Source organism: Cricetulus griseus, chromosome 10, assembly GCF_003668045.3.
Source record: "Cricetulus griseus strain 17A/GY chromosome 10, alternate assembly CriGri-PICRH-1.0, whole genome shotgun sequence".
NCBI classification, from domain to species: Eukaryota; Metazoa; Chordata; class Mammalia; order Rodentia; family Cricetidae; genus Cricetulus; species Cricetulus griseus.
The window spans coordinates 24,026,159-24,051,157 of NC_048603.1; the positions used below are offsets into that span (position 1 = coordinate 24,026,159).

The window sequence follows — 24,999 nt, forward strand, 5'->3', positions numbered from 1 at the left end:
TCTCAGAGAACTCAGAGGAGCAGCTTAATGGGCTAGGGGTAGGTAGGATGTGCCTGCACTCGAGCTACAGTGCTTGTTTTCCGTGCACAAGGCCCTGGGTTCAATCCCAGTACCAGAAGAAAAAGAAGAGGAGGAAAAGAGAAACAAAACTGTCCACTCCTCTGTGATAACCGGAATAGTTTTCTTATAAAACGGAAATCCTGTCCTAGACATTGTTCTTGGCACCTTTAACGACCTCCTGATGGCTCTCCACGTCAAAGCACTGCCTTCCCCGCACCCCCCTCCCCTACAGGAGGGTCTCTGCTCAGCCCCCTGCCCTTCAACTCCTAGTCTCCTCTCTGGCTCTAGCCAAGGCCCTCACCCTCCCCGGCGGTCTGTCCTGCTGGCCTCCTTGGCATCTGTTTTCTTCTGGAACACTATCAGAGCTAAGCTGTTTGCATGTTCTCTCTACCGGGCTAGAATGAGAGAAGCCTCTTGGTCTGTCCTGTCGTCACCCGTATGGAATTCTTCGTGGCACAGCCCGGATATATTCAGGGATCCCTAGAGAACTCGCAGCCTTACCCAGAGTGAGTTAAGTTCACTCAGCTGATCCACCAGCCACAAGGACTTGTCTACAACTCAGCACAAAACACTACTGACAGTAGCAACAAAGACGATGCTTTTTATCCCGCCTGCTTTCCTGCCTGTGGCACATGGGTCACCGTCCTCCCGAAACCCAGCAAAGTCCTGGCCCGACACCAACGAATTCTGCCGAATGAGCATGGTAGTCTGTGTCTCACCTCTTCCCACCCAGGGAGGAGTCCATTGTGACTTTTTTTTTACTCAGCATGGAATGAGTAATTCAGATTAATAGCCAGTCTCAAAGGATTTATCAGAAGCCTACCCGAATTGTTCTGATTTTTGTTTTGTTTTCGTTTGGTTTGTTTTTGTTGATTCCATTGCTCATACCTCCTTGCCTGTCCCCTGACAACGCCATCTCTGTAGAGTCCCTAATGTGAACCATGGTGCCATATTCTCCACGTGTCTTTTGAAACAAAGTCAGTCTCTGTACTTTAGGCTGACCTTGAACCCATGGCACTCCTGCCTCCACCTTCATTGCATTATAGGTTTGAGCCACCAAATGTAGTTGGTTTGTTTTTTTTTTTAAATATTCTTTGGCTCTTTTGCTCTTTGGGGGTCCCACCACCCAGCTCCCAGATAAATACACAGAGACTTATTCTTTCTTGTGAATGCCCAGCCTTACCTTGGCTCGTTTCTAGTAAGCTTTTCCTAAATTTTCCCATCTACCTTTTGCCTCTGGGCTTTTACCTTTCTCTCTTCTGTACTTTACTGTTTCTTTACTGCTTACTCTGAGGCAGAGAGTGTGGCTGGCTGGCTGGCTGGCTGGCTGGCCCCTGGTGTCCTCTCCATCTTTACTCTCTCCTCAGCATTCTCTGTTCTCTCGAGCCTAGACTTCTCCTCCTATTTATTCTCTCTGCCTGGCAGTCCCGCCTATCGGCTTTTTATTAGACCAATTAGGTATTTTAGTCAGGCAAAGCAACCCAGCTTCACAGAGTTAAACAAATGCAACATAAAAGAATACAGTACCTGGTCTACAAGAGCTAGTTCCAGGATAGCCTCCAAAGCCACAGAGAAACCTTGTCTCAAAAAAACCAAAAAAAAAAAAAAAAAAAGAATGCAACACATCTTTGCATCATTAAACACATATCCTACAGCGTAAATGAATGTAACGCATCTCAATATTCCACAGCGACCAACCATATGTGGCTTTTAACAAGCATCTGTTCATTGCACAACACCTCAGTTTCTCTGACAATAAAATAAGGACTGGTACTATTCCTGCGTTATGCATGGAATTCTCACGGAGGCTATGTGACTCAGAAAGTATTCAGCAAACGTCACCTACTGTGTGTAACTCAGCCTGGCATTTTGCTGGTTGACCGCTCCCTAGGCCCTCGAGTGTGTGACCTGAGGCTGTGTGTCCTCGGCTACTGTAACCCATGCCACAAACTCGGACTCTTAGACAATCAGAACCTATTCTCATGGTTCTTTCCCCAGGAGCTTGCATATCAGATATTTACATCACGATTCATAACTGTAGCAAAATTACAGTTATGAAGCAACAACGAAAATAATGTTTTGGTTGGGGTCACCACAACACAAGGACCGATATTAAAGGGTCTCAGCATTAGGAAGGCTGAGGACCACTGTTCTAGAGGCTGCAAGACTGACACCCAGCAGAAGCCGTGTCCCTCCCCTAGGCGGTCTAGAGAAACAATCTGCCCTTGTGTCTCCATTTCTGGTGACTGCCAGTGTTCCTTCAGCTTTCTGGGATCCTCGTGTGCGCGCACACACACACATATGCGTGTGCACGCGTGTAGCCTGGAACTTGCCAAGTAGACTAAGCTAGTTGATAACGAGCCCCAGGGATCGGCCCTCCCCCTCTCTCTCCCTCCCTCTGCCCTTCTCTCCCTCTCTCCTTCTCTCCTAGCACTGTAATTACGAGTACACTGCCATACTAAAGTTTTTATATGGGTTTTAGGGATCAAACTCAGATCCTTATTCTTGCCCGGCAAGCCCTTTACAGGTTGAGCCGTCTTCCCAGCTGGATTTGGTACCTGTGGGTAGCCATTTGGTGACTGCTTCTAGCCTGCTCCTTGGTATCAAAGATTCATTTCCATTCCGCACCCAGAATGCAATACATCCACAATAACGCCTCCCCTCCCACCCCCGCCACCAGGTCCACCTCTGTCTTGGCTCTTGTCCTCAGAGAGTACGCTACTCAGCCATGCAGCCAGCAGTCTTACCAGGTCTGTGACTTGACTGCAGTGTGGCAGCCTTTCCTTTGGTTTGGTTTGTCTCTTGTTGTTGCTACAGTCTTCAGGGAATGGGTTCTTGAGGTTTGGTTGATTCTTTCTAGGGCTGGTTTGTTTTGAAATAGGGTCCCCTACATAACACAGGCTAGCCTGGACCAGAACTATTGCCGTCACTTCCTCCCAATGTGCCACCACGGCTGGCTGCCTGTCACACTCTGAAGCTTTCACTGCTCGGTGTTCCTTCCAGCCATGTTCCTGGACTCGGAACCTCCAGCAGTTGGCTCATTTGTAGATGGCTGTGGCTGAAGGCCCTGCCTTCACTGACATTTGTGACGACTTCTGTGCAAATTATGAGTCTCCCCAGTCTTGCACACTGGCCTTTGAGGAGGGAGAAGGCAGTTTGAAGAGGAGGCAGAGCTTGAATTTGGCAATGGAAGGTGGGTGGAATAGAGTAAGCCCCTCGGAGCCCTGAGTGCCGGGCACAATAGCTTCCTGGCAGGTGCCCTGTCCACCTTAGACTTTGCATTCAGTAGCGTAGATCAGTCTTGCCCACAGTCTCTGGGACAGAACATGCTGTTTCCTGGGCTTTAAGGATTCTAGACTAGAAAGGTTAAGTACTTGCCCCGGCTCTCTCTCACAGCTGGTACCGGGGTGCCAGTGTGGCTGAGAGCCTGCACTCCCCACCCTGTCCACACGCTGCTGCCTGCGATGGAAAAGGGCAGAGAGTGAACCTCAAGCTGTCCCTCCTCGCCACGTCTGTCTCTTTTCTTGAGACTCGGAGGCCTGGAGAAGGTTCTCCCCTTGGCGGAAGGTACACGCTCTAACACATGCCCCACGCACTGCCTGTGCCCTCTTGTTCCCTGGAGCAGTACATTCTGCTGTGTGGGTCCAGCCTTGCCCGGGCAAGAAGAAACCTTCCAGGCTTTTTTCCTGCCAGAGCTGCTGTGTCCACAGTGCCCAGAATAGCCTGGGCATTACATGACTGAAGTCCCGCCCGGGTGCTGAATTCAGCCATCTGTCTCATGAGACTTCTCGGGGCAGGCTTGTGATGAGAAGGCAGCGTGCTAGCAGGCAAATGCAAGGTATGTGGGAACCCCATGACCTTGGAAGCTGCATCTCATTAAGCTTCCCTCTTTAAACCACCTGCTTTAAAACAAAGCAATGTGTATTTTAACACATACCTATAAGTGATAAGGAAATAAGGACAGAGCCTGCCTTAGTGGCCTCCGGGAATCAACCTCTGGCCACTGATGCCTAAAAAACCTGCACTTTTTTTTTTTTTTTTTTTTTTTTGCATCCTGCCGTCAAAAGGCCTCAAAAAAATGGATTAAGACTCCGAGTTGTTTCTGTCCTGGAAATCTTTTTAAAATATAAAACATAAATTTTTTTTCAGTAATTTTTGGATCGAGCCTTCACATTCATCCTGTCAGACAGGATGCCATCACCCCCAGTTCCCAGGCAAGGAAACTGAGGCAGAGATGTTAAACCACGAGTGAAAGATCACAGATTTGTAAAACTTCAGAAGTGGCACTTGAACTCATTTCTGAACCCACGAGCCACACCCTAGTTCACGGTTCCCAAAGATCCCCGCAGCCCGAGTGCTGCTCATGGCTAGCTCACGCTCTGCTCTTCCACGGAGTCTCAGCCCGTGGTTTCTAAGCCGGATGGTGAGTACGCCAGAGAGTTGGCCGCGGTTTCTCCCTGTGCCGGCCCAGCATCTGACCCCAGCCTTCTCACTGCCTCTGCGTGGCACACCCAGGACCTGTGCAGGCTGCAGACTCAAGCTGTGTAGCGGGAGAGGGAAGGACTGAGCTGCCTCTGTTTGTGTGCCTCTCCTCTCTTTAGTACTGTCTTTTGGGGGTTTTCCTAAGCCTCGTTTCTCCTACCTGCACACTGGCCAGCCTTCGCCTAGCTGAGAATCACGTGACTCTCGTCAGTCCGCCACAGAGGGCTTCCCGTGTCCAGGTCAGAGAAGTCGAGTAGTTAGTTGACCTGCTGGCCATCGATTACTCTGTGTGGTAGGTAGGATAAAGGCAGGGTTCAAATGAGTCCACCAGACCCAAGATAAATGACAGATAGGTATTTATTAGGGAAGCACTTACACAGATAAGAGTAAATAACCACCATGGTCTTCCTGCTCCAGGAGATGTCTCTGCCCTCCCAATGCTCTCCATAACCCAAGAGAGCTCAGACCAGCCCCACCTCTACCTTATAAAGGGTCACGTCTGCACCTGAAACCACACCCAAAGGGTGTGGCCGCCACCACAAGTTCACTGACAAGGCAAGATGCCACTACAGTAGCATTACAAAGGCATGGAAAAAGCAACTGTCGTTGGGTACCAGCTCACTGACTCTGTCAGCACAGTTCCCATCACATTTCATCGGAAGGCTGTGGAGAATAGTTACCGTTTGTGTCTTGCTTCCTGCAGACCAGGCCTGTGCTCACAGCCCGAAGCTTATCTTCCAGTGTTCTCTACTGTGGTGGGCACAGTTGTCACTCCCATTGAGTGAGACCAAGAGAATAAGAGACCAAGCAGAGTAAGAAGCATCCTCCAGGCTCAATCCAGATCCGTGGTCCACCTGAAATCCAAAACTGGGTTTGCGTGGCTCCCAAATCTGCACCCTTAATTTCTTCCCAGAAGGGGATTGGGAATGTTCTTTATATGATCAAGAATTAACCCAAGTGTGGGAGGAAACAGGCCCTGCAGATGAAACAAGAGAGGCCAAGTTTCAGAGGCCTACAGACATTTTCTTTAGAGAACAGCAAGTCCCTTTGGCCAAAGAGGAACATGAAATGAGAACTCTGGGCATCCAGGCCTGCAGGTGTGGGCCACTGCCAGCCTCTCCCGATGCTCACTGTGCAATAGCAGAGAACAGCACAGGAGACCCAGGGGCCTTCTCTTGCTGTTACCAAATTCCCTTCTGCACAACTGCATTAAGCAGGCATTTGGTGGGAAAGGTTTTGCAGAGAAAGGGAGTTAATGGGAACAACATCTTATTCCCCAAACATGGCTGCAGTTCACACAGAGTGCGGAAGTACAATGCTTGGCGTCCAGGACTGTGGGTTCAGCATGAAATACGGTGCTGAAGAAATGCTTGCCTTGAAGGAGAGGGGCACTGAGAGTTCCCTGAGAGGTACCAGGGATGTCCTCAGTAGTAGGCCGTGTGTGTGCTCCTGGAAACACATGGAAGGTTAAAGAGTGTCTCGTCACCATTAGGCAGCAGTCCGTTTGAAAGTTGGCAGTGCTGTCGAAGCCGGTATAGCTGGCTTCTCCTTGTCCCACTGTCCTGGCATCACAGAACGTTCTCCCCAAAAGGTGCAGTTTGAGCTCCGCAGGCCTCTCCTGATAAGATAGTTTTGGTCTGGACTGGGGGCAGAGTGGGTGGTTCGGGGTACAGACTCTAGAGAGGGCCCTGCTGTGTATCTCAGTGCTGGACCCTTGGCCATATGCCTCCCCTGGGGCCTTTGCTTCTCTTCCTGTGTGGATTGGAAGAGGTGACTGTCATTTCTCATGACCGAGATGACCCACAGAATCTTGACAAATACCAAGCTTGTATTAAGTACTCAGTGAATGGTAGGTGCTGCTATTGGTGTTACTGTCCGGGTATCCTAGGGGTTGTGTAGGGCACACAGCTCTGCGGACAGCATTTCCTGGCTTCATCGTAGCTACAGAATCCGCAGCAGCTCTCAAACTTAGCTTCTATTTCCTTAACTTTAGAGAGGGTGAAAGCGCCAGTCTCTCAGGCCGTCGGGAGAGAACACATTTGTCAGGTGCTGGGCTGTGACCTGAGACTGGTCACTGAGTGGAAAATGGTGAAGTTGCTTTCTCATCCCCTCATTCCGGCTCCGCCCCACACTTCACCCACCGTACAGCAGTCACAGAAAGCCCCACGCATGTTCAGCCCGTCTTCTGCCACCTACACAAGCACGCATCCATACTCCTGAGCTGTTCTTGTTTGGGAGCTGCCCCACTAGAAATTCTGCTTCTGCAAGGGGCCACATCCCTCTCACCAGCTGGAACTGTAGACCCCGTTCCTTCTCGTAGCACCCAGCGTGACCCCGTCTCCTCCCACAGTAGGAAATGGCCCTTTAAGTTACTCCCCTGAGCAAGTCCCAACCTCTGGGAAAGCAGCGGCACGGTCTTAGCTTTTGTTCTTCCTGCTCTGCATGCAAGCCTTGCGCACAGTAGGTGCTAATCAGTGGTGATGCCAAGTGGATACTGACTGTGCAGGTGAACACAGTGTAATGGCGAGTTGCCGGCAACCCGCCCACGCGTGGGCCCTCACTTGTGAGTTGACTGTGTCATCCCTGTCTGGTAACCAGCCTCGGCCCCTGGACATCAACAAGTTCCTGTGATCTTAGCTTTCTCACCCTGGCGAAGTCCGTGGCCAGCAGCAGAAACGAGTCCAGAGCACTGCTTGGTTTTTGGTCATAACACAGGAAGTGCGTGCTCTTCTGACTGAGGTCTTCTGGGACTTTCTGGAACCCGAGGGATGCCGGGCCGTTAGCCATCCTCTCTCATGTCCACGTCTAAAGATGGAACTTTTGTCTCTCCTGTAGGTAATGACGTGGGCCTGTCGTCATCGTCAAGTAAGACGGCAAACAAGTTTGAGGGGCTGTCTCAGCAATCAAGGTGAGCGGCCGCCCTGCCTTCCTATCCTGTTGTGCTCATGGGTGCTATGGGCATACGTAGAGATTTGGGCTTTTCCTGCCTTCCCAGCACGACTGAGGGTAGTCACCTGGCAGGACCAGGTAGGAAGAGAAATAGGGCGTTCTTGCTCAGTTGTCCTCAGCACCTCCCTGCTGGGCCCCAATGGGTTGCCCTGCTATGTAGAGCAGGCTGACTTAAAACGCACGGAGATCCACCTGCCTCTGCCTTCCTGATGCCAACAGTAAACATGGGCACCACTGTACCTGGCCTATTTCTGACCTTTTAACTGAGCAATTTTTTTTTAAGTCTAAAGATGTTTTAACATAAGAATGAGAGTGGGGGTGTGTATGTGTGTCCATGTGTGTTGAGGGCCGAAGGATCTTTTGTCTGTTTATTTTGTGTTCGTTTGATGGTTTTTAAGCTAAAAGCAGTGTTCCTCTCTCCCCTCCCTGCACTGAGGTAGGTACTTTGGTAACTTTCCTAAGGACAGAAAGCTTACCTCTCTTTCCTCTAGCGGTGCAGTCGGGAAGCAGAGAGCCCCACGTGGGGAAGAGAGAATCAGCTGTAGACGGGGAAGCCTAGCTCTGAGTTCATATCAACAATAAAAACAAATACATAAAATCTCATTTCTCTTAGAACTGTGAGATCAGCCCAATTACCAGGACCCTATCTCAGAGCCGTTAAACGGTATGACAGAGGCAGAGTGGCTCTCCATGCCTTCACTCACCTTCAGCCTGACTTCGCTCTTACTCTTTGCCCCTTTGATGCAGTCAGACAGGACAGAGTGACACAGAGTGCTTCCCAAGTGTTCATAGACAGGAACCGTTTGGCGGCTCATCCAGTTCTCCCCACCCTCGCCACCCCAAGCACAACACAAGGTGTCCAGGCACTTGCAGCCCTGGCCCACACAGGAGCTTCTTCCTGAAAGGGCTCTCCAAGCCTCTAGACTCAGGTTTCACCCGTGTGCGGGGTGACTGACCAGTGGCGGGCAGCTGTGCCGCCCCCAAGAAAATGCTGAGACAGTCGAGAATGGAAACTGTTCACTCTCTCTCATGTCCCAGTGGCTTCCTCTGAACACGGCTGTTCCTCTCTCCCCAGGGCGGGAGGTTGGGTTCCAAGAGCAGCATCTAAGAGCCCGACAGAAAGGGGAACACATGCAAGTCCTCTTTCTTGGTAGTTAGGTGGGCAGAACAAAGAAGGGTCAGCCAACTCTTGGGAGGTCAGAGGGCTGGGGAAAGAGGCCTGGGGTTCAAAAGGGCTCCACGCAGGTACAACCCAGGGGTTTGGCTGCCCTTGCTGCTTGAACACAAGGTGTGCCTCAGTTCCTCTGAGGAGCACTACAGCCCCTCGTGAAAGGGAAGTAGTGGCTTCCAACTCACAGATGTCACATTTGTTATTCAAACAACGCGGTGCAGACTTGTTCCAGGGACTTGGGTGTTTCTTTCCCTACTCTTTTGCATGCCCTCCTGCTCATTTGCATGTCCTCCAAAGAGACCGTGACCTGGAGGGAGGCCAGGGGACCTCCCGCTGATGATACTCATACTTCAGAGGGTGGAGGGCGAGGTGAGGGCTGCCTGTGGGATGGCGTGAGACCAAGTCCTCCTGCGTAGAACATCAAGGCCGCAGTGTGCAAAGTACGCAGAGCTTTCACGCGTGGCCACCTCCAACAAAGCTTCAAAATGAGGGGCTTGGCTTTGCCTCACCTTTCCAAATACCCACCCATTTGGGTCAGCCAAGGCAGGAAAAGTACGCTGTAATCTTTTATTAAATGGTCTTTATGAAGAGAGAGAGAGAGAGAGAGAGAGAGGGAGAGAGAGAGAGAGAGTGAGTCTGTGTGTGTGTGTGTCTCTCTGTGTGTGTGTCTCTCTGTGTGTGATGGAGGAGCAACATGGTACAGCAATGTGGCCACCACACCCTTATTCTTTATTCTCTGAGCCCCCTCTCCAGCCCTAGTAAAGAAATTTGAGTCCGGGCATGGTGGCTCACACCTTTAATCCCAGCACCAAAGAGGCAGAGGCAGGTAGACCATGAGTTTGAGGGCAGCCCTGATCTGCATAGTGAGTTCCAGGCCAGCCAGGACAGCATAGTGAGACCCTGTCTCCAAAAAAGAACGGAAGGAAGGATCCTTAGAGTAACTCGGAAATGCCTTCCATGGGCTTGAGTTACAGATCACTCAAGTGAGAGGGTTTCACTTCTAGATGCTAAACAGCTGTTATCTGTTACAGCACCGGTTCTGCAAAGACGGCCCTCGGCCCGAGAGTGCTTCCTAAACTACCTCAGAAAGGTAAGATCCCCTAGTCACACCCAGTGTTATAGAGGTGTCACTGCCTGTCCTGGGGACAGACGGCCGTCCCTTTGCTTCTCCGATCTGTCCCAGGTGTCTAGGACCAGTATTTGCTAGATGGAGAATGTAAGGCCTGATTCTGTCTATGCAGCAAATACTGTAGTTTCCTTAAGGAGATGCTGCTCTTTCCCAAAGACATGCAGCTAACCCTCAGGTGCCGCTCTCCCTGAGGCCCCGAGGACCCACCACAGCTGCCCAAGTCTCGAGACCTGGGGCAAGTGACTTGCTAACTCTGCTCGCATGGAGCCCTCCTCTGTAGTGGTGAGGTTGCACTACAGGGACAGGGTGAAGTCAGGCATGCTTTCAGATGTCCTCACAAGGCGGCAGCAAAGGCGGCCTTCCCTGGGGTAGCATCTGTCATGCAGAGCAGGGACACCTGTGCCTGGGAAGCACAGGAAAGCAGTGTCCTCCGTGCTGCTGCTTTGCCAAGCAGACTCTTGGCTCTTTGAGCAACCTTCTGAAATCCTGGCCGTGCTTTTCATTGGTGAGAAGGAGCCAATTGGTTCAGCCTCTGACCACCACACGGATGAGGGAAAAGCTCTGCTGGCCTTAGAGTCACGAAGCCCCTGCCTGAATGAAGCACCTGCTTCCCTGGGGCCTCGTGAAAGCCTCCAGCCAGCAGGCCTGGGTTAGAGCTGGGTAGTGGCTCAGAGGAGCAGTGACCCCACATGGTTATCAGTGCCCACGGTCTGGGGGGGCTACAGTGGAACCCCTGCTCAGCCCAGTGCTCCAAGGCCTGCTTCAGTAGAAGGCAAACTAGAGGTTAGTATCAGGACATCAAGATGCACCGCTCTGTTGAGCTCTCTGTCAAGTGGCGGAGGGATGAGGGATGAGGATTCTGGGATGAGGCTTAGAGGGCAGAGTCCCAGAAGGCTACTGACTATGGTGCAGGAAGGCTGGCTTACCCAGGCTGGCTAGCTGTCTGTCTGGGTCCAAGTGGTGGTGATTTTCAAACTTGGCCTGCAGTGCAGGCCCAGGTCTTTGGTGTCTCCTGGTGCCGCCCCGATTCTGCGCCCTGTTTCTCACACATTACCCCTGAATCCTTCTCCCTGCCTCATGGCTTCCTTCCTCTAGATTCAAACCCAAAGGATTCTTGGTCCTTAGTCCACTGGGACCCGCCTGTGGCTGCTGCCACCCTGCCTCTGTCTCTGTCTCTTTCACACCTCCTCCACCCTCCTGACCCAGCGTTAGTCCAACAGGGAAAGCTCCCCCTGCCATCTGTTGTCCCCTACTGCACTGTACTCCGAGACTGACCCTGTGCGTGCTCGGGCCCTGGGACAGTCAGAGTGGCGGTCACTGACTGTGACCACGCAGTCCCCTGCTGCTCACATCTTAACCCCCTCACACTGTGCAAAAGAAAAACCGCTGGCATCGGGGATGGACTGACTGCCTCTAATGCAATTGATACACCAGGAAAATGGGCTCAGATTTATCAATGTAGGTTCATTACCTAACAGTTCCACAACATGACAGGACACTACACTTGGCCTGCTTTATGCAGAAACAAGAGATCTTGTCCATCACAGAGCCTTTGGCACATCTCCTTCCTGTTAATTATGTTGGTTCCTACATCCCTGAGACAGTAACTAAATGGTAATTCCTATCTGGGTATCATTAAACTGATGGATGTTAGATCCAAATATAGATCAGCACCTATCACAGAGTCAAGGATTTGAGTCAAGACACAGCTTCAGCGGGGGGAATGTTAGACCCTAAGTTAACCTGTAAGCCCCACCTGCCCAAGGACCAGGTAATTTCCTGGGGTTCTGGGAATTGTAGTTCTTAGAAAATAACAACAAAGACTCATGGAAAAGTACGGTGGCCTATGGGTTTTGTCCATATAAACCCACATGTGCCTTGGACCACTCGGCTGAAAAGCTTCCAGGAGTGGCCCTGATCAATTTCCATCTTGGTCACTATATAAAACTTTAATTCAAAGCTTACTTTAATTCGAAAACGAAAAACAGTTTCTGCAAGGTATAAACCTGCCCCTGCCACCATGTGACCCACCAGCCTTTGTCAGCCGTCTGAGATCCTTACGGTTCCCAGGCCTTGGACTGCACACCAGCTCCTGGCCCCTCCTGTACCGCTGTCCTCTTAGTCTCCCATCAGAACACAGGGATGCACACCAGATCTCCCATCCTGACCTGTGCCACACAGACCGTCCCCACCTTTCTCTGTGTGAATATTTTCCCTCTTTGAAATCTCTTTGAAATCTCTCCACAAGAAACTTGCTAAAAATGAAGAAAATAAAAAGCTAGACCGCAGCCTTCTAAGCTGTCTTTAGCCGACTCCCACTCTGAAGAGTCTTTCCCCTAGTCTTTCCTCTGATTCCCTACCCAGAACTCCATGTCCTCCTACCGCAGGTCCCAGGTGTCACGTCATTTCATGTGTGTGCAGTCCAGTCCTCCTGTCTAAAATAATCAGACGTTCCTCCCCTTCCTCCATTGTCTCATGAGGGATGGTTTTGTTTGTTTGTTTTACAAATTATTAGAATAAGGTTCAAAATAAGATACTCAAGTTGGTCTGTCTCTTAAGTCACTTAAAGTTTTTTCTGTTTATTCAAATATGTTTCACTGCTATAACAAAATTTCCGAGGCTGGGAACTTCTTGAAGAAAGGTTGGCTTCTTTAGGCTCCCAGTTCTGGAAGTGTGAAGTCTCGGAACTGCATTTGCTGATGGCCTGGCTGCTGGCTTGGGACATCACATGACTAAAGACAGTGTGTGTGCGTGTGTGTGTGTGTGTGTGTGTGTGTGTGTGTGTGTGTGTGTGTGTGTGTGTGTGTGTGTTCGCGCGCGCTGTGTTCTCCTAAGGTCATCAGGGTCCAATCAGGGGAGCTCCACCATTGTGGCCTTGACTTACCCATACTGTCTCAGAGCCAGGATCCCATTGCACACCTGGAGCTTGGGGAGACTCTGGGGTCACAGAAGCTGCAGTTCCTGCATCACACTCCATCAAGGCTTCAGTGCCCATAGCTCTTGATTTCTGGACCTTAGTGTTTGCCTCCCCCTGTAGGGAGACACCCCAGCCCCGCCCAATAGTCCTGGGACGGGTGCCAGGTGGACCCGGGACTCGCCCATAAGGGCATGGTGAAGGAAAGCTGGGATGACATAGGGAGCTTCTTAAGGGCTGCACGTGGAGAACCTGGCCCCTTCTTTCTGGCCACGCTTGCTGGGTTCCTGTGACCTCGCTCTGGCCTGCGTTTTGCCCTGGTGCTTTCTTGAATAAAGAAATCTTACCATCACGGAATAATTCATTCTTCAGCACACGCTGCAACCCTTGATCTTCATCCCCCCTTGTTCCTGTCTCTTCTGGGTTCCTGCCAGCTGACAGTAGGACCTGAGTCCTGATCAGACTCGCAGGTTCGAGCTTTGGCATTTTCTGAGTCAGGCTCCATCCGTCTTCGTTGAGAGGTTCGTAGCCGCTCATGGTCTGAACCAGGGTTCATTCCTGCAGCCTCAGCCTGAGTCCCACGAGACACACTGATGCTCTCTGATCACCCTTGCTTACTCTCAGTACCCAGCCCCCCTTGAAGCCACTGTAGCTTTCCCACAGCACAGGCCCACGTGGCTCTCTCATCTCCTCTTCTGTGATTCCCCCTTGTCTCCTCTTCCAGCCATGGGCCACCATGGTTCACAGTCCTGGACCACTTTTAGTTTTTTTTGGTTTGGGGTTTGTTTTTGTTTTTGTTTTTGTTTGTTTGTTTGTTTGTTTGTTTTTGAAGGATGAAATTCTGTGATCAATGGTGTGTGAGAGTTTTGGGGACCAGCACTTACGCTTCGTGTTCCCCATAAATGAAAATCACAGCAAGCCCCTCCCAGTCCTGCTGCCACAGGGAGCCTCCATCTTAACCCCTTTCTGCCTACTGCAGATTGGAGGTTGCCTAATTCTGTATTTCCTGGAGATGAACATAATTGGCTTAGCTTTAATTTTGTTTTGTTAGGGGTTTGTTGCTGCTGTTACTGCTTTGGTTTTACTTTCTAGAAATTTTTTATTGCCTTCATATATGTGTGTGACCACGTGTTTGCTTAGTGCTGATGGAGACTCAAGAGGGCACTGGATCTCCCAGAATTGTATTTACAGACAACTGTGACTGCCATGGGTGCTGTCTGGGACTCAAACCTGGATCCTCTGGAAGAGCAGTCAGTGCTCTTAACAACTGGGCCACCTCTCCAGCCCCCAGCTTTACTCTTTGAGCCATGACACATTCCCTGGCACTCAGGGGGTCGCCCCATGAGCAGGTCTCTCTGAGCTTTGTTCCCATGGAGAGGGGCGTGGACAGCTTAGCAGAAGCAGTCTCAGGACAGCTGCACGGTGGACAGCACCGAGGCGTCTCCTCTGTGTCCTTGGCCTCTCTGCCGAGGATGCTTTTCTAAATGCATTGCCGTGTTAGGGCAGCAAGCTTGGTGTCACTTTGAGCTCGCACTGAGTGCCCAGCTCCCATACCAAGAAAAGAACGAGAGTTGTAAAACCAGAGCTCCTACTTGGCCTCAAGGAAACCTGCATAATAATAATTAATAATAATAATGATGATGATGATGTCACTCCTGTAGAATACCCATCGTGTCCTCATGGTGATTTTTTTTTTTTTTTTTTTTTTTTTTGCATCGTGTTGTCCTCATGGCTCACACTTTGAAGTAAAACGTTTTAGAGGTGAGGAAGTTGAAATTCAGAGAGGTTGTGTAATTTGGCCAAGGTCACACAGTGACATGGTGTCTTAGTTATCGTTTTATTGCTCTTGAAGAGACAACATGACCAAGGCAACTTTTATGAAAGAAACCAATTAATTGGGGGGTTGTTTATAGTTTTAGAGGGTTAGGCCATAATCGTTGTAGCAGGAAGCAGGCAGGTAAGGCACTGGGATAATGACTGAGAGCTTTACATCCTCATCCCCAGGCAGCAGGCAGAGAAAGAGACAGTGAGCCTAGTGTGGGGTTTTGAAACTGCAAAGCCCATCCCCAGTCACACACCTCCTCCAGCAAGGCCACACCTCCTTAGCCTTTTAAACAGTTCCAGTAACTGGGGACCAAGCATTCAAACATATGAGCCAGTGGGGGCTGTCGTCATCCAAACCGCCACACACGGTACGTGGGTGAGCTGGAGTGTTGGAGGGTGTCACCTTGCTCATGCCTGGTTACAAGGACGGCTCTACAGGCATTGGTACTTTTCAGAGTTGTCATAGAGGGCAGCTGTTAGAGAAATGGGAGGAACTGACCTACACACTCACCAGCGTATTAAGTGGGAAAGTCAGTTTTAGACCTATACCGTGTGACATGTTCGTCAGTCCGTGTATGTGTCACCAGGGTTTAACGGGGTGCCCTGATGGTGGGTAGGCACCAGAAGAAACCTCTTGGCTGCGTGAGCCATATAAAATGAGGGGGAATAAATACAGCTACTGAATTGATTGGACTGTCCCTTCAAAACTAAGTTTGTACTTCTAATAAATTTCAATAACATGGCAAATGCTTTTTGTTAAAATAGCATATTTAAAGAGTTATAGGAAAATCTAGAAGTACATACATTAAAATATTTAAATGACTAAATTTGGTGGTCCACTGATATCTAGGAAAGTTTTCTCTTTCTTTGTAAATCCTGGATTGATAAGGTCACCTTGTAATGACTTCAGTGGAAGCCCAGAGCTGTAAGTTGTCATATAGATGTTTTCCTGGCTTCCAACCTTATCCTTGCCTGAGCTAGACTTGGACCAGCTTTGGGCTTGCTCATCCCCAGTGCTCATGGTAGGTCAGTGCTTTTTTGTTGGTTTGTTTTTTGTTGGTTTGTTTGTTTGTTTGTTTGTTTGTTTGTTTGTTTTTGTTTTGAGATAGGATTCCTCTGTGTAGCCCTGGCTGTCCTGGAACTAGCTCCGTAGACCAGGCCAGCCTCTGCCTCCCAAGTGCTGTGATTAAAGGCATGTGCCACTACTGCCCGGCCAGGTCGGTGCTCTTGCTGGTGTTTGGCCTTTTTCCCATGACTGTGATGCCTTCCACCTTTATTTCGTCTTCGCCGTGACCGCCTCTTATCCTTTCCCACAGTGGCACTAAGGAAGACAGAAACCAGCCATCATCTCTCCCTCGACAAAGCCAACAACCCACCTGAAGTTTTTCAGAGATCATCACAGTTGGCAGAGTTACCCCAAAAGCCGCCGCCCGGAGACCTGCCCCCAAAGCCCACGGAACTGGCCCCTAAGCCCCAAATAGGAGACTTGCCGCCTAAGCCTGGAGAACTGCCCCCCAAGCCCCAGCTAGGTGACCTTCCTCCTAAGCCCCAGCTTTCAGACTTACCTCCCAAACCACAGGTGAAGGACCTGCCCCCCAAGCCACAGCTGGGAGACCTGCTGGCAAAGTCCCAGGCCAGTGAAGTCTCATCCAAGGTGCAGCCACCCTCAGAGGTCACACAGAAGTCACACGCTGGGGATCTCTCCCTCAATGTGCAGGCCAGAGATGCCATCCAGAAGCAAGCATCTGAGGACTCCAATGACCTCACTCCCACGCTGCCGGAGACGCCCGTACCACTGCCGAGGAAAATCAACACGGTGGGTGGGAATCGGGCTCTTTTGGCAAGGCCATCGCACTTTTCCTTTCATGGTGCTGGGAACAGGACCTAGAGATGCGTGTCTGCTCTCCACTCTGCCACTAAGCCTCATCCTCAGACTCTGGCAGTTCCAGAAGGTGGCGGGAGGATGTATGCTCCACCTCAGTAAGAACAGTGTCCCATATGCTCTCTCCCCCCCATCGAAGCGTCTGTGGTGGTTTGGAGCCCGGTGGCTGCAAACACTGCCTTTGGATCCCTGCCGGCATGCCGTAGGACCCGGCTTCAATGCCCAACGCAGCTGCCTGGCTAGCAGTCATTCTCTGAACCTGGTTCCTCGGGTACAAGAGGGGCTTGTATGGTGTCAGGGGCAGCAGTGGCCAGCGAGCAGAACATAGTGACCACATAACGAGCACTCAGCCATGGTGTCTCTGACTCAGAAGCCATGAGGGTTGAACTCCACCCACCCCTAGGATCAGTCTCTGTCCCTTCCCCGCTATATCTTCCCACCAGAACCAGAGAGAAAGCCCCTCCCCCAACCCCCCACAGATGGGGTTTGGCAGTGGTCCAGTCACTCCAAACTTTTCATGCACTGTGTCCCACTCTATAAATTATCAACTTTATTTTTATATAAAAATGTTGGGTTTTTTTGTTTTCCCAAGGCCCCCACAGTCTTTGTGTAAGTGTGACACTCCAAAAAGGTGTCCCACAGGACACAAGCTCCACAGATAATGGTGGAGGACCAAAGCTCTTTCCAGTTCACGCAGCATCTCCGCTGGGTCATTTTATTATACCAGTGCTGCCCATCACGGGGAACGTGAAAATGACCGGTCCCCCGTCCCCCGTCCCCCCTCCCTCCCCCATTCCCCCACACACACTTGAGCTCACCATCGTCAGCTTGCCATTCTTGCAGCCTTCCCTGGCGCTGCTGACGATCCTCTGGTGTCTGATAATGAGCAGAACTCCAGTTCATGCTGCCTTAGAGACAGCGTCCCGTTCAGTCCTCGCCGCCGTCACAAACTAACACATTACAGGCCTTCTCAGTCTCTCGGCACTGTTGAGAGGACAATCGGCTGCTATGGTTCTGGTCAGCCTTCCAGCCTCACCAGCACTCACACTATCCCAGCCCCTCCCCCCAAGAGCATCAGGACAGCCAGAAAGAAGCCAGGGCCGGGGAAACAGACACTTGGCCCAGAGCACTTAAAGCGATAACTTGCCGGGCTGAAGCCACTACTTGGCGGTTGGGAGCACTGGCTGTTCTGCCAGAGGACACGGGTTCAGTTCCCAGCACCCACATGGCAGCTCATAACTGCCTGTAACTCCAGTTTGAGGGAATCCAACACCTACACACACGCATACACGCACACACACACACAAATGCTGTGCTTGAACTAAAAAAAAGAGGTAACTTGCCATTTCTATTGCTAATAATCTAATTAACTGGGTGCTCAAAATATTCTGTAGAAGGTAATGCCTCTGTTTACACCCCCTGTCTTCAGAGAACTGAAGTCCAGCCAGTAGAAGTCCTGGTGGGGATCACAACTGTTTAGACCCTGTCTGTTCCCTGGGTTTCCCTGGCGAGCCCTGGCCTGTTTTGCAGGAGGCCCCAGGAAACCCATCTGTGCTGTCCATTCACCGTGCAGAAAAAAAGGCACATCCTGCTCATTTCCATAGCTTCTGCCGTCATTTCTGTGCAAGCTGATGCTGTGGGGACAGCAAGGAAGGACAGGTCCTTTCATGCATCTTGGGAAAGCTGAGCTGTGGTCGCTACCCGCTCTGGATGCTCTCTGCCGAAAGTTGATGCTAGCCAGAGGAGGGGCTGCCATTCCTGAGACTGTCTTCTACACACACACACACACACACACACACACACACACACACACACACACACACGTGGGGAAGTCCAGGCAAAGAGAGAAAACACCTGCCGGGGTTGGCCCACCCTGTGAGGTGTTGTTCTGTTTCTCCCTTCTTCGTGTTTTCTCTAACGGAACCTGCTTGCTTTATTCTAGGGGAAGAATAAAGTGAGGCGTGTGAAGACCATTTATGACTGCCAGGCGGACAATGACGATGAGCTCACGTTCGTCGAAGGAGAGGTGATCATCGTGACGGGGGAAGAGGACCAGGAGTGGTGGGTACGTACCCAAGTCTGTCCGTCTGTCCGTTTGACCATTGATCCCTCTGCTCTCTCCGCTCCACGGGCGGGTGTGAGGGTCCTATTAGGTAACGTAATTCACCTCATGGCCATTCACGTACGTTCCCCCTTCTGTCGCTAAGTGGGTGCTGTAACAAGACAAAGTCACTTTGAAAATGGGCCAAGCCACCCTGGCTGCTTTTCTTGGTCAGGACCAGTGGGGCGGCGGGGGGGGGGGTGCTTAGAGATGCTTCCTGGTGTCTTCATAGCCAGAGCCCTGCCTGCTCTCAGTGTGCACTTGCTGGAACACCACCTTAGGACAATGACAGAGTCGGAAGTCCCCCATTGGTGTCACTTTCCAGCCCAGTAGACTTGAATCAAGCTCATCCCATCTGTAAACCTGCTTCCTCTGGAGGGCAGGGCGTGGGTGGGGGGGGAGACAGAGTCCTACTTGGGGAGAGTGTCCAGATGTCACTCTTGTCTGTTAATGTTGCAGTGAGGTGATACAGTCACTGCTAAGTAACCAGTGACTCCAACTGAGACTCCTGGGAATAAAGGAACATTTTTTATGATGTTTCAGTATCGTGCCCAGGGAAATTCTATGAGCCCCCAACCAAACACGCATCCCAGTAAAGAGGTTAAAATTCTAATGCTGGTGTGTAACCCATGGAACCTTCTGAGAGCGCACTCTGTGAAGGTTGCTGAGAGAGGTAGGCCAGGTCCCAGCAGTAACCACGCTTGTCGGAGGAAACTGGTAGCGTGGAGGCCTAGGCACAGCACACTCTCCGTCAGGTACTTGGGCGGAGGAGGGAAGCTGGCCTGTCCAGACCTCCTCTGCCCAGCTCTCCAGTGCACCCCTCCCTCTATGGAGCAAGCAGGGCACTTGCTCTTGCTGCTCTTGCTGCGGAGCCCACGGCAGGATGCTTTTCAGTGCAATTAACATTGATCTCATTGAGGTAATCAGGGAAGTTTTGTAACCATGGCTTGCAGGTTTAGGCTGCAAATGGTAAAACTGCCTCTGGCCACTGTCAGTCTCAGAATGCTGGCGGCCTCTGTAGTAGCTACAGGGCACATAAAGTTCTTCTTTTCTTTTTTTAAATCTTCATTATACAAGCCTGAAGGAGGAACTTTTTTTTCCCCCCCTCTTACCAAGTTTTATAAGTAAGAGGCTCATCAAGGTTTGTCTGGGGTTCCCCACGCATGACTGCTCGTCAGAGCATGAAGCACGGACGCTGAAGGTGACACCTGTGGGAGCCTTCCTCAGGACTTCCACCTAAACGGTGCCACGAGACCGTGCTCGAGAGCTGGCCTTGCCGTGTTGTTTACTGTTGTCAAGCACTGTGTGGCTCACCGAAGGGTTGGGTAGGTGACCCTGGTGCCTCCTCTCTAACTCTTCCTTTCTCCCTACAGATCGGGCACATCGAAGGACAGCCCGAAAGGAAGGGTGTGTTCCCCGTGTCCTTTGTTCACATCCTGTCTGACTAGCAGAAAGCAGAACCTTCTGTCCGTCCACACCCTTCATACCAGACCGCTGCCTCCATGTAATCCTGTATACAACATGTATATAGCTGCCATTACAGACCAAGAACTCATTCATGGAAGGGCCACTCAGGAGGGGAATATAGTATGTATTGTAAATATCCTGTGGTCTTCTGCCTTCGCCAGTATTAGGGTAGCCTCGGGACCTGGTGCGCCTTACCGGTTTGCCAAAGCCATCCTTGGCGTCCAGCACTTCATCTCCCTCTGTGCCGTTCTGTGAGCAAACAAAAACCAGGAGTGTAGGAGCTGCTGGTTTTTTCCGGGTGAAGAGTCTCCAGCAGCTGTGGAAGGGTGCGGAGCCGCCGCCGCCTCCTCCTAACAGTGCAGTATTCTCAGTGGCGTCACTGAACTCTCTGCAGCGTTAGCAGAGGTGGGCCCTGCACTCCAGGCGGAACTCTTAAGTCAGCCCCCCCCCCCCATGGCCTGCCAAGCCTGTAGTTATCTGTGTGCACAGTTTACAGCTACACAAACCTACTTTGGTATTTATTACAGGAAAGTGCTCAGTTACATGTGTGTTGCTCCTCCTCCAGCAAACACTCACTGACACAGAGTCCTCGGCAGAGTTTTCCAGTGTGCGCAGCCTCCTGCAAGTCTAGAGGAGTGGATGTGTGCGTCTGATGGCAAGGGCCCACCCCTGAGATATTACCTCATTATGCAAAAATTACATATCCTTCCTGACTATTTTGACTAAAGCTTAAAAACCACGTCTGATAAAGTTCAGCTCTGAGGAACCCAGGACTGCGAGAAAACGTCCACCTCTATGTTATGCATGCATCTAAACGCTTATCCGAATTCTGCCTTTTATAAAGGAGCAAACCGTATGAAGAAGCGAACTGTACATTTTTAAACTCGATTGCCATTAAAGCAGAAGTTACAAGATTGCAACAGTAACTCGTTTCTGGTCACTCATTTGGGCTTCTCCAGAGTGTTTGCACACCGCAGCCCCCACCCCCCGCCCCCCTCAACTGTTTTGAAGCATCCAAAGTGTCAGTTTGAAATAATTTTCTTCATTTTGTTCTTGATTAAACCTTTACTATTCCGGATGAAAAAAAAAAAAAAACTGTCAAGTGAATCTTTGGGTTTTCTAGTGCAGAATCCAGGTGCTGACTGACGCAAGCTTTTCATTTTCTCCTCTTTCCGTTCTCTTCCTTAAGCTCTGCTCCCAGGTTCACTTTCTCATCTTGAACTTACCCGGTGGACACGTGCCCTTCGAGTCAGTTTATAACCGAGCTGTGGCACTCTGCTATGAATTGCACTGTGATAAAAAAAAAAAAAAGCTCTCTGCAAGCCATCTCTGTCTGTCTGTCTGTCTGTCTGTCTGGTCTGTCATTGCTGGTGTTTTCCTTTGTTTTGGTTTTTCCCCTCATCCCACTCAGCACACTGCATTTCCGTCTGAGGCTTCAGTCAGAATTTGAGGAAAGTATGCAGTGGTTGTTCTCCTGGGTCCAGGACTGTTGCGATTCCAAGGTGTGTTGTCATTCTGGAGTTGTGTTGGCTTGAGTTGCTGTTTTGACCACAGCACAAGAAGACAAATGTTTTAATCGCAGATAATCTTGGCAGTGGAAAGAGAAACACTGATTTCACAGAAGCACGGTTGGCGCGAAGCCTGTGGGAAGAGCCCTCCCGTAGCCACAGCGCTCGGTAAATACTAACGTAGTTTTGCTTAAGTGGTCACAGCGAGAACTCCGAATAGCCACCCAAGACATATATACCTTGCATGACAAACCTTCAAAGTCCTCTATCTTAAGCAATTGCTTCCATAGTGTCTGGACACCTGTGCATCCCTATGTCAAGCCAAGAGCAAAAGGTGCCAATCAGCTAGCTGGGTGGGTCCCGCCAGCAGCCTGGCGTTAGAGGCCATGATGGTTTTAGGAACGCGGTGGCCGCCCAGAGCCCCAGGCTGTTCACACATCCTTAAGATGCATTGGAATTGCGTTTCGGAGGTGTAGGCTGATTCCTGCTCACTGGCACGGAATGTAAGCTGGTTTTTAGACACAGCAGCTCCGCCTCTAGGATGCCGAGGAACACACACGGATGTATGTCCATACCTTTCTTTTCCGGTTTTTGTGTGCTTCCCAGCAGGCCTCTGAGCTCTCTCCATGGGACATAGGAAAACTAGGTAGACACCCTTTGGTAATCTTAAGTTTAAATCTGACCTTGCTGCGGAACCTAGATGAGCCTCAACCTGCAGTTTTGTACATGACGTAATATTTTGGAGGTATGGAACCTTAAGAAAGAAAGCAAATTCATTCCTTCTTTTTTTATCCCCCCCCCCCCGAGAAGGGAAAATTATGTCTGCAAACAGTGTGTCTTATTTTCCTGTTGGATAGCAATTGTTATTTATTTTTTTATTGCCTACTACTTGGACATGGTATATAGAAGCCCTGTCGTGCCTGCCACTAGCTAAATCCCACATTCTTACCTGGGAGCCGCCACCAAGCATCCGTACACTTCTCCTTTCCCATGTATTTAATGTGACAGTTTCTCAGTACTGTATGTGTTAATTTCTACTTTTTTTAATATTTAAAATTGCTTTTAAATAAACATATTCTGAGTTGATCCCAAGCATCTGAAATCAGGCCATTTTGTGAGTTGTCCACTACTTTATTGACTGGGGGGCGGGATGGGGGGGGGAAATGATCCCTTTTTGGTGCTGGAGGGTAGCATAAGTTATCCTGCACCACAGCTCACTCTAGATACAGAACAACCTGTAGCCTTCTGGGCTCACCTGAGTCCCTGTCCACTCCCGCTCCCACCCCCACCCTGTGTGGACTTTTCATGGGGAGACAAACATCTGATCCTCCCAGACACAGCACTAGTGGCTGGATTGGTGAACCAGTGCGTTTAATTGGGGCCGCTTAGGAGTTTCTGCGATGGGTTACTTGCAGGAAAATGGGCATTTTGGGCACCACTAAAACAACCCTTGTATCAGGAAGGGGAGGGGCCTTGTTAACCCTTGGCCCAGAAACCCTTAACCAGCTGTCTACCTTTAGGGAGGGACATCCCTTCCTTCATCCTCTGTGATGAATGCAAAGGGTCTCCTGTCCTCGAAGGCAGTCACAGCTGCTGAACATCCACGGCAGCCAACACAGCCTGCCTAGAAAACAGGACACACCAAACCGTCACTCTGTCCCTTTTCCTGCGGCGAGGACCGTGTGTTAATGTGCCCCCCAAGTGCTGCATCTGCCAGACTTGCCTGACTGTGACCCCGGATGCAGCCACACAGCTTGGTGTGAGCTCTGCAACATCTACTGTGCCCTCCGTGAGCCCAAGGGGCCTGGAAATGGGGTGCAGGGAAATGCAAGCAGGGGCAGAGACTGGTGGATGGAAAGACACAGACGCCAGGAGTCCGCACAAGTGTTTCTGGCTCTGAGGCTGACCTCAGGATTCCGATAGGCAAGAGACTTCGTGACAGGGTTCTAGTCAAAGAGACGTCAGTGTGAGCACAAGGAAGGCTCTTCAGGAAGATGCCACGGTTTCCTCTCTGAAAACTAGTGCATTCCTGTCTGTCACAGAGCAAGACAAACACCCACCCAAGGGAGAAAGCAGCTTCGACAGGGAAGGCTATGACTTTTCCATCAGGGTATTTCCCGAAGAAAGCAGTGACCTACATGCACCATCCAGGATCAAGGACAGCAGGCCTATCTTGTGGTAAGAGGCCGTCTCCCATTGGTGGCTTGTGGTTTCAATCCTGTGCCTCACAAACTCCACAGCTGGCCCCTGGAGAGCAGCAGCCGTGTCTGAGGGCATGGTGTAGAAACCGGAGGGCCACAGAGAGCTTCGTACAGACAGCCCGTATTCCTTCACACATGCACAGATAGAGTGATCACCTCCAGGCCACACACTGTGATTGGTAGCCGTGCAGCCCATGTCCTGTGCCCACCCACCCACCCCCCCTTTATTTTCTTCCCAACTCTCAGGGTGGGGGGCGGACTGGTGACACGGTTACTGATGGTCAGCTTCTGATTGTCCCGTCTCGTTGGGTTCTCGAGTTTGGAAGATATTTGATCTCCCCTAGTTTGGTGGTGTGGGGGTAATACAGAGTGAATGGGCTCATTTCTGCCGTGAGTACTTATGCTAAGTGCATGTCAGCATCCATGGGTGCCCGGCCGATACTCTCTGCCTGGCCTCAGTAGCCGACAGCCTGGATGAGGGTGCCATCAACTGAAAGCTCAATCTACTAAGCTGATTGACAGACAGACTTTCCCTTTGTGGCCGGAGGATAGCAGACCTGTGGGTGCAATGGCATCTCCGTGTTCTCCGAGCAACACTCACAAACCAGGAAGAATTCAGGTCAGTGATGTCTGTGGGCTCAGGGGTCGGGCAACAAGGAGGCAGCCCGTTCTAAAGGCCGTCACGGATTCAACTCAGAGGCTGCAGGGCTGGAGGGTGGCATCTGAGAGTAGCCAGAGACAGACAGGATGGCTCCAGGGTCATGTTGGCTGTGCTGCAGGAGAGTGAGGTACCCACTGCCAAGCCCAGCCTTCCCTTGCGGGAGGCCCCAACGCTGCCCACCAGCTGGCCTGTGCTGCAGCTTGTTGCTGCATGGGCCCCACGCAGAGGGGCTGTGTTGTGAGGCTGTTCTCAGTGCTGTGACAGGAACCCTGTATTCTCCACTTTGCAGGTGGCACAGGTGTTCTCAGGTTCAGGTGTGACTTTAGTCAGAATCAAGCCCTTTCTGGTGTTGGGGGCCAGACTTGCACCTGGGGAACCTTTTGCTCCCTGTCAGAAGTTAAGTAGCTGAGTCAAAACTGGCATGTCCCAGCCTTCTACCAGACAGCCACCAGGGGAGCGTGACCCAGGGAGTTCCCATTTCAGGGCAGTAATTATGTTTGCCAGATGGGCCCTACAAGGATCATTTCTCGAGTAATACACACCCGAGTCGGCAGCCATGTATGTCCTAAAAGGTGGGACAGGACAAAGAAGCCAAGCGGGGACAGCTGTGCGGCTGCACTCGGACCCTGAAACATGGAAGGGCCTAAAAA

The 24,999-nt window shown here is 50.9% G+C and overlaps 1 protein-coding gene across 6 annotated transcripts in view; it reads left to right on the plus strand.

The window, feature by feature from the left end:
- The window catches only part of Asap1 (ArfGAP with SH3 domain, ankyrin repeat and PH domain 1), a 282,890-nt gene extending 260,311 nt beyond the window's left edge, over positions 1-22,579 (plus strand). For all 6 annotated transcript variants that reach the window (XM_027431674.2, XM_035449606.1, XM_027431675.2 and 3 more), the window contains 5 exons: positions 7,378-7,450; positions 9,694-9,752; positions 15,846-16,345; positions 18,354-18,476; positions 19,886-22,579. In XM_027431674.2, the coding sequence (XP_027287475.1) occupies positions 7,378-7,450; positions 9,694-9,752; positions 15,846-16,345; positions 18,354-18,476; positions 19,886-19,960 (830 nt within the window). In that variant the 3' untranslated portion in view covers positions 19,961-22,579. The remainder of the gene's footprint in view (positions 1-7,377; positions 7,451-9,693; positions 9,753-15,845; positions 16,346-18,353; positions 18,477-19,885) is intronic.
- Positions 22,580-24,999: the final 2,420 nt, after the last annotated feature.